This window comes from Cherax quadricarinatus, chromosome 75 (genome assembly GCF_038502225.1).
Source record: "Cherax quadricarinatus isolate ZL_2023a chromosome 75, ASM3850222v1, whole genome shotgun sequence".
NCBI lineage: Eukaryota > Metazoa > Arthropoda > Malacostraca > Decapoda > Parastacidae > Cherax > Cherax quadricarinatus.
The window spans coordinates 13,914,058-13,929,012 of record NC_091366.1 but is presented as its reverse complement, the minus strand read 5'-3'; the positions used below and the strand labels follow the sequence as shown (position 1 = coordinate 13,929,012).

At 38.0% G+C, this 14,955-nt stretch overlaps 1 protein-coding gene across 2 annotated transcripts in view; it reads left to right on the top strand.

Moving 5' to 3' along the window:
- The window catches only part of LOC138854934 (nicotinate phosphoribosyltransferase-like), a 45,318-nt gene extending 30,621 nt beyond the window's left edge, over positions 1–14,697 (top strand). For both annotated transcript variants that reach the window (XR_011394119.1, XM_070101065.1), the window contains one exon: positions 13,889–14,697. Coding sequence is in view for 1 of the 2 variants with exons in the window: in XM_070101065.1 (XP_069957166.1) it covers positions 13,889–13,966 (78 nt within the window). In the remaining variant the exon portion in view is untranslated. The remainder of the gene's footprint in view (positions 1–13,888) is intronic.
- The last annotated feature ends 258 nt before the right edge of the window (positions 14,698–14,955 follow it).

The window sequence follows — 14,955 nt, the reverse complement described above, 5'->3', positions numbered from 1 at the left end:
TACACCAACATGAGTTTTTAATAAAGGTAAGTGTAATGTTAAATGTTCATTTATACATTTTATTAGTGCTTTATATTTATTTGTCATTCTTTTCTGCATGTAACTATATTTAAGCTAAAATTTTTTTTTGTTAATGCTTCAGTTAAGCTTAATTTTAAATTTAAATATAGGGAACACTTAGCTGATAAAAGACAGCAAATCGTCTACACAGCCGCCCCTGCAGACGAGGTCTTGAATTGTTGTCATGATCATCTCTCAACAGGCTGTAAATGAATTATAATTTGTAAGATTATAAATTACCCCTAGGGGGTGTTATGTCAGCATATTTCATTCACTGATGGCTGACAAACTTACTTCTGTGGACTCAAAAGTCCGCCCCTTACTGCCGACTATAGGTTAATTACAAACTCCTTGCGACTCAAGAACTGCACAGTCCCCCGTACTACAAGAAATTTGTAACCTACCTTGCTCATGTAGCGTGAACTATGGTGTTCTTCACACCTTCGACAGATATCGGTGACTTGATAGAAGCTGAAGTGTCCTTGGATGTCCACGTCTTCCATAGTCTAGGAAAACGCACACTGGTACACTATGTTCCACAAGATTTGTCTTTATTGTTCACAATCTTATCACTAAAGAAGCTGATCACACTTCTCTTAAGTGTTTATTGTGTTTTACCTGGAGAGATACCTGGAGAGAGTTTCGGGGGTCAACGCCCCCGCGGCCCGGTCTGTGACACTTTGTTCACACTAATGCACAGATCGTTCTTTGTTGGTTATCCTGGCGTCAGTGTCACTCTCAGTAGAGTCAGAAGTAATCTGAAGACGCCACAGCGCCCCACGCTATCACTGCCCCCAGCAGAAAGGAAAAGCTGACATAGTACCTTTGCTTCCTTGCCACTTCCTCCATGAGGCAAAGCAGAATGTTTGATTCTTGCTGTCTTAAACATAGACAACAATGTCCACTATCTTTACTATGGTAATAAAGTGGGAGCAGGATTTTCCTTAATTGTCCTGCTAAGGTAAGAGATGAACTGTCTCTTATTAAAATACACTCTGCAACACTGGACTGCAAGGAGCCGCGGTCGCTTGACCCCGTCGCATACTCGTACTGCATCTGCGATCAATTACTCACTGTAGCAGTAAACAAGACGCTTGCCCCTTCTGAGAGGGCTGGGCCCCTCAGGGCTGAAAGGGGCTGAAGGGGGCTGATACCCCCCTCCTGGAGAAAATTTCTCCACACTGGGGGGCGGCGGAGGTTCGCTGCAGGTGAAATTCATCACTTAACATTAATTTGATTTTCTCACTCGCCACCACTGCTGCTTGTCTTTTCTGAACAGCTTTAGTCTGTGTGGTTTCTGGAGAATCACTAATTTTGTTTTCAACACTGTGTAATTCTAACGGTACTAGTTTATTTATTGTCCGCTTATTCACTACACCTTTGCTTAAAACATCAACTGTCCTGATGATTCCATTTGCATCAGGATATATGGTCACAATTTTTCCAAGTGGCCATTGGGACCTCGGACCATCATTGTCGATAATCACTATGTCACCAGGTCTTAAGGACTTACGATTTTCAGGAACACCAGCTCCATAGAAGTGTTCTCTCAATGAGGTGAGATAGTCTTCTCGCCAAATTTTCTCCCAACGTTCAATCACTTTATTAAGGTGTTTGAATTTACGTCTGAGTTGCTCAGGTTCGAAATAAGTAGGATCCTCTATGATTTCTTTATCATTCATGGGAGGAACAGGTTCGAGCCTTCTGCCATGGAGTAAATGAGATGGACTTAACACTTCTAAATTGTCCAGATCATTGGTAACATAAGTTAGAGGTCTGTTGTTGACTCTATTTTCTATTTCAGTCACAACTGTACGAAATTCTTCTAAGTCTATTCTCTGACGATGAAGAGTCTTCCTTAAACAACGTTTTACAATGCCGATCATTCTTTCATAAAATCTGCTGTGCCATGGAGATTTAGGAGGAATGTATCTCCAGCGACAACTGCGTTGATTCAGCATCTGTTGTACTTCTGGTTGATCAAAGATCTTGCTTATATAAGCAGCACCAGCAACAAAGTTCGTTGCATTATCTGAAATCATCAGTCTGAGACACGCACTTCTGGCTGCAAACCTTCTGAATAATTTGATAAAGGTTTCAGCAGACATGTCAGTGGCTACTTCTAGATGTACTGCTCTAGTCGTAGCACAAGTGAACAAACAGATGTTCACCTTGATGGGAACATTGTCAACTGTTTTGGTTAAAATTATTGGTCCAGTGTAATCTACACCTGTCACCTCAAATGGAGTGATATGACAAACTCTTTCAGAGGGATATGGAGGTGGACCTGGATACTGACATACTCGCATATCATAGTGACGACAAGTAATACAGTCCCTTATTTGTTTTTTCACACTTTGTCAACCTTGAGGTATCCAGTAGGATTGTCGTATATGACAAAGTGTGTCAGCTACCCCACCATGTAACACGTTACTGTGGGCGTTTTGCACAATCAGTTTTGTTAGCCAATGATTCTTGGGGATCAATATTGGATGTATGGCTTCTTTAGGTAGTGAACAGAAGAAATGTTAGTTTAGTGCCAGGAATGCCTGCATTGTTTATTCTGGACCCTATTTTGAAATTGAAATATTTTGAACTTTGCATTAAATTGGCCAAATTACCAATTTTTGATAACTTTATTTTGTAGTTGAAACAGTTGACTTGGCAATTTCTTGTGCTCAATCGATAGAATAGACGTAATACTAGTGAAATAACTAAGAATTTGGTCGACTGGAATAATGTAATTAGCCTAAAATGGGAGTCAAAGTCGGCAAATTCGCCAATGCGTAAATATCGCTGACACATCAAAATTCGCGAGAGCATAATTTCATCAATTTTCCATCAAATTTTGTACTTTTTGTATTATTACCTTCAGAAAAAAATTCTCTACCATTTCATAAGAAAAAATAACAATTATTTTTTGAAAATTCTTGTACCCTGGTGCACACTTTGAAATTTGGCCTCAGGACCCTGAAAGGGTTAAACACGAAAACCGAGGGTCCACTGTAAATTAAAAGTCCAAATTTAATAATGTTTAAACAAAATTGAAAGCCCTAACTATGTTTAAACATAATTAACCCTTTCAAAGTCCAGACCCACGATTTGAAACTTGTCCACAGAGTCCAAGAATTTAAAAAAAAAAAAAATTATTTTTGCTCATGAAATGGTAGTGAATCTTTTTCTGAAGGTAATAAAACAAAAAGTACAAAATTTGTTGGAAAAATAGATGAAATTATTTTATTACACATTCTGCTGTGTCAACGATGTTTATGCAGTGGTGATTTTGCCATTTTGACTCCTGTTTTAGGCCAATCACATCGTTCCAGTTGACCAAATTCTTAGCTATTTTGCTAGTATGCCTTCCATTTTATCAAATGAGCACAAGAAACAACCCAGTCATCTATTTCAACTGTCCAATAAAGTGATCAGAAATCAGTAATTTGGCTAATTTCATATAAATTTTAAAATATGCCAGTTTCAAAACAGGGTACAGAATAAACAATTCAGGCATTCATAGCACTAAAATAACACTTCCTCTATTTATTCACTATGTTTTCAGGCTTTACAAATGAATCCCATTTTTAATTTTTTTCACACAAAAAAATAGAAGATTTACTGATATGCATTATTATAATAATTGTATAAATAATGTCAGTGCATTCTTTCTTTCTTTCTTTCAACACACCGGCCGTATCCCACCGAGGCGGGGTGGCCCAAAAGGAAAAACGAAAGTTTCTCCTTTCAAATTTAGTAATGTATACAGGAGAAGAGGTTACTAGCCCCTTGCTCCATGCATTTTAGTTGCCTCTTACAACACGCATGGCTTACGGAGGAAGAATTCTGTCCACTTCCCCATGGAGATAAGAGGAAATAAACAAGAACAAGAACTAGAAAGAAAATAGAAGAAAACCCAGAGGGGTATGTATATATACGCTTGTACATGTATGTGTAGTGTGACCTAAGTGTAAGTAGAAGTAGCAGGACGTACCTGAAATCTTGCATGCTCATGAGACAGAAAAAAGGACACCAGCAATCCTACCATCATGTAAAACAATTACAGGCTTTCGTTTTACACTCACTTGGCAGGACGGTAGTACCTCACTGACCTACTACATAGGTCAGTGCATTCATGAACACACATTAAACCCACCAGTGGATGTGTATTAGATGACTTATGTGATTTGTGTACTCTGTAATATTGGCAAAAATGAAATATTTCTGCTACTTTGAGCTCAATTTCAAGCGATATTTCAACTACCTAGGTAGTAGGTTGGTAGACAGCAACCGCCCAGGGAGGTACTACCGTCCTGCCAAGTGAGTGTAAAACGAAAGCCTGTAATTGTTTTACATGATGGTAGGATTGCTGGTGTCCTTTTTTCTGTCTCATGAACATGCAAGTTTTCAGGTACGTCTTGCTACTTCTACTTACACTTAGGTCCCACTACACATACATGTACAAGCACATATATACACACCCCTCTGGGTTTTCTTCTATTTTCTTTCTAGTTCTTATTCTTGTTTATTTCCTCTTATCTCCATGGGGAAGTGGAACAGAATTCTTCCTCCGTAAGCCATGCGTGTTGTAAGAGGCGACTAAAATGCCGGGAGCAAGGGGCTAGTAACCTCTTCTCCTGTATATATTACTAAATGTAAAAGGAGAAACTTTCGTTTTTCCTTTTGGGCCACCCCGCCTCGGTGGGATACGGCCGGTGTGTTGAAAGAAAGAAAGATTTCAACTACCCAATAAAGTGGTCAGAAATTGGTAGTTTGGCCGATTTCACACAAATTTCAACAGATGCCAATTTCAAAACAGGATCCAGAATAAACAATGCAGACATTCCTGGCACTAAAATAACATTTTCTCTGTTCATTAGTCATGGCTACAGGCCCCTCTTATATTACTCTTGCTTTTCATTTGGAATTTTTATTCACAAAAAATAGAAGATTTACTGTTATGCAGACTACTGTATTATTGTAATAATTGTATAAATAATATCAAGCCATTCTTGACTACGTATTGTGTTGGCAGGCGGACAGGTATTGGACGGTGACGTCATTTGTTTACTCTTGAGCTTCGCTAAAGAATAGAACATTTTCGCTACTGTACTTTTCATCATGAAAGCAATCAAAATCATATCTATTTCTGTAATATATCTTTCATTCTATCAAATGAGACCGAAAAAATGAGAATATAACCATAACAACCATACAAAAATATACCGCTAAGCGGCCGCTAATGGCTGAGAAGTGAACTCCGCTATTTATAGTCTGATTTCTTTCATTTTTGGTGTATGTGAAGCAATATCTTTCCATCATACATTGCCCAAGTTTGAATAAGATAACCCAACAAACAACTGAGAAAATAATATAATAATAATATAATAATAATATCTTTATTTACTACATGTACATGTACAAGGTATACAGGCCTAGCTGACATCAGTGACATACTACTGTATAGGAAGCCGCTTGTTATGCTGAGTATTTCAAGCAGATTAGGTCAGTGTCCCAGGATATCACCCACACTAGTCGGCTAACACCCAGGTACACATTTACTGATGTGTAAACATAGACAACAGGTGTAAAGAAACACGCCTAATGTTTCTACCCTGGCTGGGAATCGAATATTTACCAAAAATCATATATGGCTAACCCAAGCCAGGTACTAAAAATAAGCCATGTTGACTTTTTTTGGGTTATCCTAGATTCTATACACATATGCTGCTATGTGTGATAATCTATATAGGGAAAATAACTTTTTTGTTTTAGGTTTATGGTGCAGTACAAATGTATATCACAGTTAGCCCTGTGCTACACTCTGTTTTCTCTAATATAAGCCCCAAGACAGGGATAGGAGAATGGTATTTGTATACCATCCTCTTCATACCTCCGTCGAACTGCTCGGTGTTATGACAAATATTATTCATTCTGGAGGAGACCACACAGACTTGAATAACTATAGGCCAATATCCAACTACACCCCCTCTCTAAATTCTTTGAAAAATTAATCCATAAGCGTATCTATTCCTACCTCATCTCCCACAACATACTCAACCCCTGTCAATTTGAGTTCAGGCCTAATAAAAATACTAATGATGCTATTATCCACATGCTAGAACATATTTATACAGCAATAGAGAAAAAAGAAGTCCCACTGGGGATCTTCATTGACTTGCGTAAAGCTTTCGATACAGTTGACCACGACTTGCTCCACATAAAATTGTCGCACTATGGTATAAGAGGGCACTCCCTCAACTACCTAAAGTCATACCTCAGCAACAGAAGCCAATATGTGTACACAAATGGGGCAAACTCTTCAGCACAGCCAACTACAATTGATGTCCCACAGGGAAGTGTCCTAGGCCCTCTTCTCTTTCTCATATACATAAATGACCTACCAAATGCATCGCAACTACTCAAACCCACACTATTTGCAGATGACACTACATACGTCTACTCCCACCTGAGCCCAGTCATGCTAGCCAATACTGTAAATACTGAATTACAGAAAATATCAACCTGGATGAGGACCAACAAACTTACTCTAAACGTTGACAAAACCTACTACATTCAGTTTGGTAACAGAGCTGCAGATGTGTCTCTTTACATAATGATAAATGGATCACCTATCACAAAACTCAGAGGGAAAATTCCTACGAATCCACCTTGATAATAGACTCAAATTTCAAACACATACACAACAAATTTCCCCAAAAATTTCCAAGACCGTAGGCATACTATCGAAGATACGGTACTATGTTCCACAGTCAGCCCTCCTGGCCCTTTATCACTCGCTTATTTACCCCTATCTCACCTATGGAATTTGTGCATGGGGCACAACAACAATAAACCATCTCAGACCATTAATTACCCAACAAAAGGCTGCAGTCAGAATGATAACAAATTCCCACTACAGACAGCACACTCAACCAATATTCAAAACTCTAAACCTACTCACAATACAAAACATCCATACTTATTACTGCACCTACTACATACATAGAACACTTAACTTTGACATAAACCCTCCCCTCAAACATCTCCTTACCAACCTCAACAGAACACATGACCATAACACAAGGCACAGATCACACCTTGATGTTCCTCGTGTTCATCGCACGCTATGCAAAAACTAAGTGCACATAAAAGGCCCTAAAATCTGGAATTCATTACCTGTGAATATAAAAGAAACACTGTCTGTTTATAAATTCAAGTCTCTTCTCAAAAATCACTTACTCACCCACAACTAAATAAATACTGAATAATTGTATTTCATAAATTGTATCTCATATATGTACATGTATCTCATTATTGTATCTCATAAATGTCAACCTGTGACCCAATCAAACTTTGTTACTATTTAACTTCATTACCTAACATAATACTCCATTCTACTGATTACACAGCAACACAGTAAATGACCTTATGACCTGTCTTTGTAATACTCATTTGTACTAAATTGTTATCTGTTTTACAATAATTTTTGTACCACTGAATATATCATTGCTTAGTTAATCTTAAGTTAATTTTAAGCCTGCCCATAATGCTCTGCATTCAAGTGGCTTTGGCATGCTGCACTTTACTGTATTCTTTTGTACTTCACTGTATCATGTTCAAATTAATAAATAAATAAATAAATTGTGATAGGCAAATAAGCTGTAGTGTTGATATTAGCGTAATAATAAAGCATATTCTCCTGCTTCGTGAGACTGAGCTCATGGCAACCGACAGTGGCTTCAAAGCCACCTTATCTTTAATGGATAATGTACTGTGTAGGTGCTTTACATAATGAGAAGCATTTCTTTTATTCATTGGAACCATGGCTAGGGCTAAAAGTAAGCACGTTAAAACAATAAATGGAGAAAAAGAAATTGGAATGACTTATGCAGCAAGTAGCACCAACAAACAGTACCAGCAGGTTGGTGTGGCAACCCTGGAAATTTGAAATTATGCTAGACAAAATTAGTGCCGAATAACTGAAGGAACCAAATAACTGATTGCCGGATTTGTGATGGCGGACCTGTAACACCAAAAGTATGAAATTTGACGATCTCTCAGGATTATGGAGGTGCAAAGTTAGTGGTTCTTTCAGGTATACAGAAGTAAGATTAAGGAGAAGATAGGCCCACTTAAGAGTAATTCTGGTCAGATCACTGACAGGCTATGTGTGAAATTTTCAATACTTACTTCCTCTCAGTTTTTACCCAGGAAAATACATGTACTAGCAAAATTCCTGAAATAATAGATTATGTAGAACAGGACAATAATAAACTATGCACGATTGCGGTAACTAGTGACATGGTCCTCAGACAAATAGAGAAACTAAAACCTAACAAATCCCCAGGCCCTGATGAACTGTTTGCAAGGGTGTTAAAGGAATGTAAAGAGGAACTTAGCATACCTTCGGCTAATCCTTTTAACATATCACTACAAACTGGCATAGTACCTGATAAGTGGAAAATGGCAAATGTAATACCTATTTACAAGGCAGGTGACAGGTCCTTGGCTTCGAACTATAGACCAATAAGCCTTACCTCCATTGTGGGAAAGTTTATGGAATCAATAATTGCCGAAGCAATTCGTAGCCATCTTGATAGGCATAGATTGATTAATGAATCTCAACACGGTTTTACAAAGGGGCGTTCTTGACTTAGTAATTTACTAACTTTTGACTCACGAAATCGTAATGACACGATTGCAAACAAACCATACCCCAGCCGGGATTGAACCCGCGGTCATAGAGTCTCAAAACTCCAGCCCGTCGCGTTAGCCACTAGACCAGCTAGCCACAATAAGATTCGTCCAACTAGGTATATTTCTACACCATAGAAAGGTTAGCACAGGCACCACTGTGACCACAAATGCTAGCTGGTCTAGTGGCTAACGCGACGGGCTGGAGTTTTGAGACTCTATGACCTCGGGTTCAATCCCGGCCAGGGTATGGTTTGTTTGCAATCGTGTCATTACGATTTCGTGAGTCATGTTGACGGCAGTGAAGGGACTTCAGCTAGAGTTCGTCACGGCCACGCTAGCTGGAGATTCGTCTGTAAAAACTTGCATTTGTGGTCACAGTGGTGCCTGTGGTAACCTTCCTATGGTGTAGAAATATACCTAGTTGGACGAATCTTATTGTGGCTAGCTGGTCTAGTGGCTAACACGACAGGCTGGAGTTTTGAGACTCTATGACCGCGGGTTCAATCCTGGCCGGGGTATGGTTTGGTTTACTTAATTTTATCACTAAGGTGTTTGAGGAGGTAGATCATGGTAATGAATATGACATTGTGTATATGGACTTCAGTAAGGCTTTCGATAAAGTTCCACATCAGAGGCTATTGAGGAAACTTAAGGCACACAGAATAGGAGGAGAAATTTTTTCCTGGGTAGAGGCATGGCTGACAAATAGGCAGCAGAGAGTTTGCATAAATGGGGAGAAATCAGAATGGGGGCACGTCACAAGCGGGGTTCCGCAGGGGTCTGTGTTGGGCCCGTTGTTATTCACAGTTTACATAAATGACATAGATGAGGGAATAAATAGCGACAAAAGCAAATTTGCTGATGACACCAAAATAGGCCATCCAATTCATTCTAATGAGGACACTAGAGCACTCCAAGATGATTTGAATAGACTGATGCAATGGTCGGAGAAGTGGCAGAAGCAGTTTAATATAGACAAATGCAAAGTTCTAAGTGTTGGACAGGAAAATAACCATGCAACATATAAACTAAATAATGTAGATCTTAATACTACTGATTGCAAAAAGGATTTAGGAGTTCTGGTTAGCAGTAATCTAACACCAAGACAACAGTGCATTAGTGTTCACAATAAAGCTAACAGAATCCTTGGCTTCATGAGCCTGCCCGTAATGCTAAGCATACAAGTGGCTTTGGCATGCTGTTCTTACCTGTATTTTTTTGTACCTCTGTATGAATGTTCAAATTATTAAATAAATAAATAAATAAATAAAAGTACAAATAATAGAAGTCCTCAGATTGTTCTTCAACTCTATATATATCCTTGGTTAGGCCTCATTTAGATTATGCTGCTCAGTTCTGGTCACCGTATTACAGAATGGATATAAATGCTCTGGAAAACGTACAGAGGAGGATGACAAAGTTGATCCCATGTATCAGAAATCTTCCCTATGAGGATAGACTGAGGGCCCTGAATCTGCATTCTCTCGAAAGGCGTAGAATTAGGGGGGATATGATCGAGGTGTATAAATGGAAAACAGGAATAAATAATGGGGATGTAAGTAGTGTGCTGAAAATTTCCAGCCAAGACAGGACTCGCAGCAATGGTTTCAAGCTGGAAAATTTCAGATTCAGGAAGGATATAGGAAAGCATTGGTTTGGTAATAGAGTTGTGGATGAGTGGAACAAATTCTCGAGTACAGTTATAGAGGCTAAAACACAGTGTAGTTTTAAAAATAGGTTAGATAAATACATGAGTGGGTGTAGATGAGTGTGAGTTGGACCTGACTACCTTGTGCTACTAGGTCTGATGCTGTGCTCTTTCCTTAAGTGGAAGTGACCAGACTTGGTGGGTCATTGGGCTAATCCGGGGAAGGGGGGGGACATGGACCTGCTCCGCATGGGACAGTAGGCCTGTTGCAGTGTTCCTTCTTTCTTATGTTCTTATGTTTTGGTGCAGTTTAGCCACCGGCAATTTTTCCCACTTTGAGTCCTATTTTAGGCTAATTCCATTGTTTCAGTTTACCAGATTCTTAGCAATCTTATTAGTATGCAGTCCATGCTATTGACTGAGCACAAGAAACTGCCCATTCAACTATTCCAACTATCCTATAAAGTGATCAGAATTCAGTAATTGGGCCAGTTTCACACAATTAAAAAATACCTATTTAAAAATAGTCCATAATAAACAATGTAGACATTCCTGGCACTAAAACAATATTTCCTCTATTCATTTGTCACATCCCCAGGCCTCTCGTATATTATACTTGCTTTCCGTTTTTTATTCTTATTCGCACAATTATAGAAGATTTACTCTATTTCATAGATAATAAAATATAACCAGGAGAGATTGTTTATGGTTTACAGTGTCATAATAATTGAATCAGACCTATTAAAAATCCATAAAACAGACTGAAGGTTGTAGGGATGCCTTACCCATCCTCTGAAATATTGGCAAAAATCGAATATTTCTGTTTCTTTGAGCTCAATTTCAAACTACTTTCATTCTGGAAACCAATCAAAATCATCTCTATTTCAGTAGAATGTCATCCATTCTATCAGATAATACCAAGAAACAGCCAATAAAACCATAAAAACCATCCAAGAAGACACTGCAAATTTACTATTTCAAACCATACACACTGTCACAGTTTTGTTTTTCCCATCATACACCGCATGGGGCAGATTTTTTTTTTATATGGTGCACATTTACCGCACAGATCCATTCTCTCATATTTCTGCCAAAATTTACCACTTACAGCTTATCTGCGTGAACTGAGTTTATGGCCTAGAACTACATCAGGGCCCCTGGCTTCAGTTACATAATCTATATGACAGACAGTAAAAGTGTTAAATTGGGTAAGAGGAAGTGCTACAATTTACAGATGCAGTGCAAAAATATAATAAACTATGGCTCCAATTTAACCCGTAAACGGTCCAAACGTATATATACGTTTTTTCAACATTTGAAAGTATGTAAAAACAGTAGATCTTTTTGTTTTTCTACATTTGAAAATGTGTAAATAAAAATGATCTACTTTTTTGTTATATTTGAAAATATGTAAAAAACTTAGATCTACTTTTGTAGCACTACACATGTGAATGTAGATCTGCTTGGACCGTTTAAGTGTTAAGAATATGTATTTTCACAGCTTACATTTACATTTTTATTTCAGGACTTGAAGCATACCAAAATGAAGAAATTTTGAAATATTCATATGGAAGAGTAAATGTTATTGACCATTATACATAAAATAAAATACAAAATTGTAAAATGAATACTCACCAATGACTAGCAGATGTCCTTTTCCAAGGAACACATACTTGAATATACGTATATAACATGTAGAGCAGTATCTGGCATAATAAATGTTACAATGAAGGCTAGCAAGATTACAAATTGCCACATTACAGTGGACCCCCGGTTTACGATATTATTTCATTCCAGAAGTATGTTCAGGTGCCAGTACTGACCGAATTTGTTCCCATAAGGAATATTGTGAATTAGATTAGTCCATTTCAAACCCCCAAACATACACATACAAACGCACTTACATAAATACACTTACATAATTGGTCGCATTGGGAGCTGATCGTAAACCAGGGCTCCACTGTATTGTGTTGCGTGTACTCACCTATTTGTGATTGCAGGGGTTGATTTGCAGCTCCTGGCCCCACCTCTTGTGGTGTCATTGTGCTTGAAACAACACTATTTTGCTGAACACAGTCTTTCACTTGTTATTTTGGTTTTCATCATATAGTGCTAGAATAATGACATAATGCAATATTACGATTCTAACACTGGCTATCACCCACCAAATTAGGGTGACAAAAATAAAAAGTGATACATATTCAAAACCACTCATTCAGTGAATGTCTATTTTTTTTTTTCTGGGTCTATCTTGGTGGAAGATAGCCAGTGTGTTAAAAAAATGAGTCGGTTAAAGTATTAAGCAAAAATTCATGGCAAATATGGAAGATAACAAACATTTGGTTAATACTGAGGTACCCCTTTACCAAGGGCAAGTCTCTGTAAATATGGTCACCATTCTAGTTAGTGGTGAGGCTTGTTGGAGCTTAACCTGATTGAGTGTGAGGAAACTGCTTGTTAGGAAGAAATTAGTGATTTAAACTTTTTTTTTTTGTGATTTAGGTATGACTATGGATATGGTGCTAATATAGCTGCACACATTTCCCAAAATGCTGATTAAGGTGTGTTGAAAGTTGTATGAAAGGTCAAATGTCACTGGGCATTTGAAAATACCTCAGCTTTATTGCTAGTACATTCTCTTTTGAAAAATGCTCTCCCACACCATGACATACTTCTCTAATGCTGGTACAGTATAACCTTACCTGACTGGTGCCTTCCCACACCATGACATACTTCTTCTCTAGTGCTTATACATTACAACCTTACCTGACTGGTGCCTTCCCACACCATGACATACTTCTTCTCTAGTGCTTATACATTACAACCTTACCTGACTGGTGCCTTCCCACACCATGACATACTTCTTCTCTAGTGCTTATACATTACAACTTTACCTGACTGGTGCCTTCCCACACCATGACATGATTCTTCTCTAATGCTTGCACATTACAACCTTGCCTGACTGGTGCCTTACCACACCATGACATGATTCTTCTCTAATGCTGGTATATTACAGCCTTACCTGACTGGTGCCTTCCCACACCATGACATGATTCTTCTCTAATGCTGGTACATTGCAACCTTACCTGACTGGTGCCTTCCCACACCATGACATACTTCTTCTCTAATGCTGGTACATTGCAACCTTACCTGACTGATGTCTTCCCACACCATGACAATGGGAAACAAAGTAGAGATGGTCACAACTTTTGTACATCTGGACTAATGTGACAACTCATCCCCATGTGCAAATAGATGTACAGCATTTATTCTCTGGTTTATTAGCAGCTTTAATTTGCATTTTTAACTCCATAAATTATTTTTGTAGCTAAAAATATGTTTAAATATTATGCTTGCTGTTTAATGTCTAATTAAATGTTGTAATAATATCTTAATTTGATTATTATTCTGACTTATCAACATGAAGAATTTTTGTATTAATTTTATAATCTTTACAATTTACAGTATGTGTTATTTTCTTTCTAGGTTGGAGTTACAGACGAATTGTACAACTTCTTACACGATCTCTGGCTCCAGAATGCGCCCATTGGTGAGCTCTTTTAGTATCGTTCCATGTGGTGATTGCAGTACTGAGGAGACGGTGCGCTGCCGCTGCACCACCACATGTAATTAGGTACTCATACTAAACATCACCTATGTTGACCAGGTAAAACAGTGATCATCCATATATCTCCAGGTAACTTTTAAAGTTTTTTCTTTCTTCTGTTTGCTTTTAAAAACATGGAAATGAATGCCTTAGGTGTGTCACAATTGTAACTTGACCAGGTTACTGATTCAAGTTTATGGTAAATGCAAGAACATATAAGGCAGAATCGTACGTTTGTATAATTTTTTTCTAATCTTTTGTATTCTGTTTGTATTTAATTAAAGTATGCAGCAAATAAAATATGTGCCTGGAGATGTGGTGTTAGAGGGTGATGTTTAATGAAGAGTAACACCCGCATTGTTTTTTTATGAAGAACAGCAAGTACGGGAGAGTACAGTATTTGAATTACATTTCCAAAAAAAAAAATTATTTTTTTAAATGAAGTTAGAATTTTATGAATGCCATGAGGAAGAACAACCATGAAGAATAAACAGTTATATTGCATTTTCATTTATAATCTTTGAAAAATGTTTTGTTACAAATTAATTTTGTTTGCTCAGGCTTCATGTACTGTGTTGTTTGATCAGGCTTCATGTACTGTGTTGTTTGGTCAGGCTTCATGTACTGTGTTGTTTGGTCAGACTTCATGTACTGTGTTGTTCGGTCAGACTTCATATACTGTGTTGTTTGGTCACTTCATACTGTGTTGTTTGGTCAGGCTTCATGTACTGTGTTGTTTGATCAGACTTCATGTACTGTGTTGTTTGGTCAGGCTTCATGTACTGTGTTGTTTGGTCAGGCTTCATGTACTGTGTTGTTTGGTCAGGCTTCATGTACTGTGTTGTTTGGTCAGACTTCATGTACTGTGTTGTTTGGTCAGACTTCATGTACTGTGTTGTTTGGTCAGACTTCATGTACTGTGTTGTTTGGTCAGACTTCATGTACT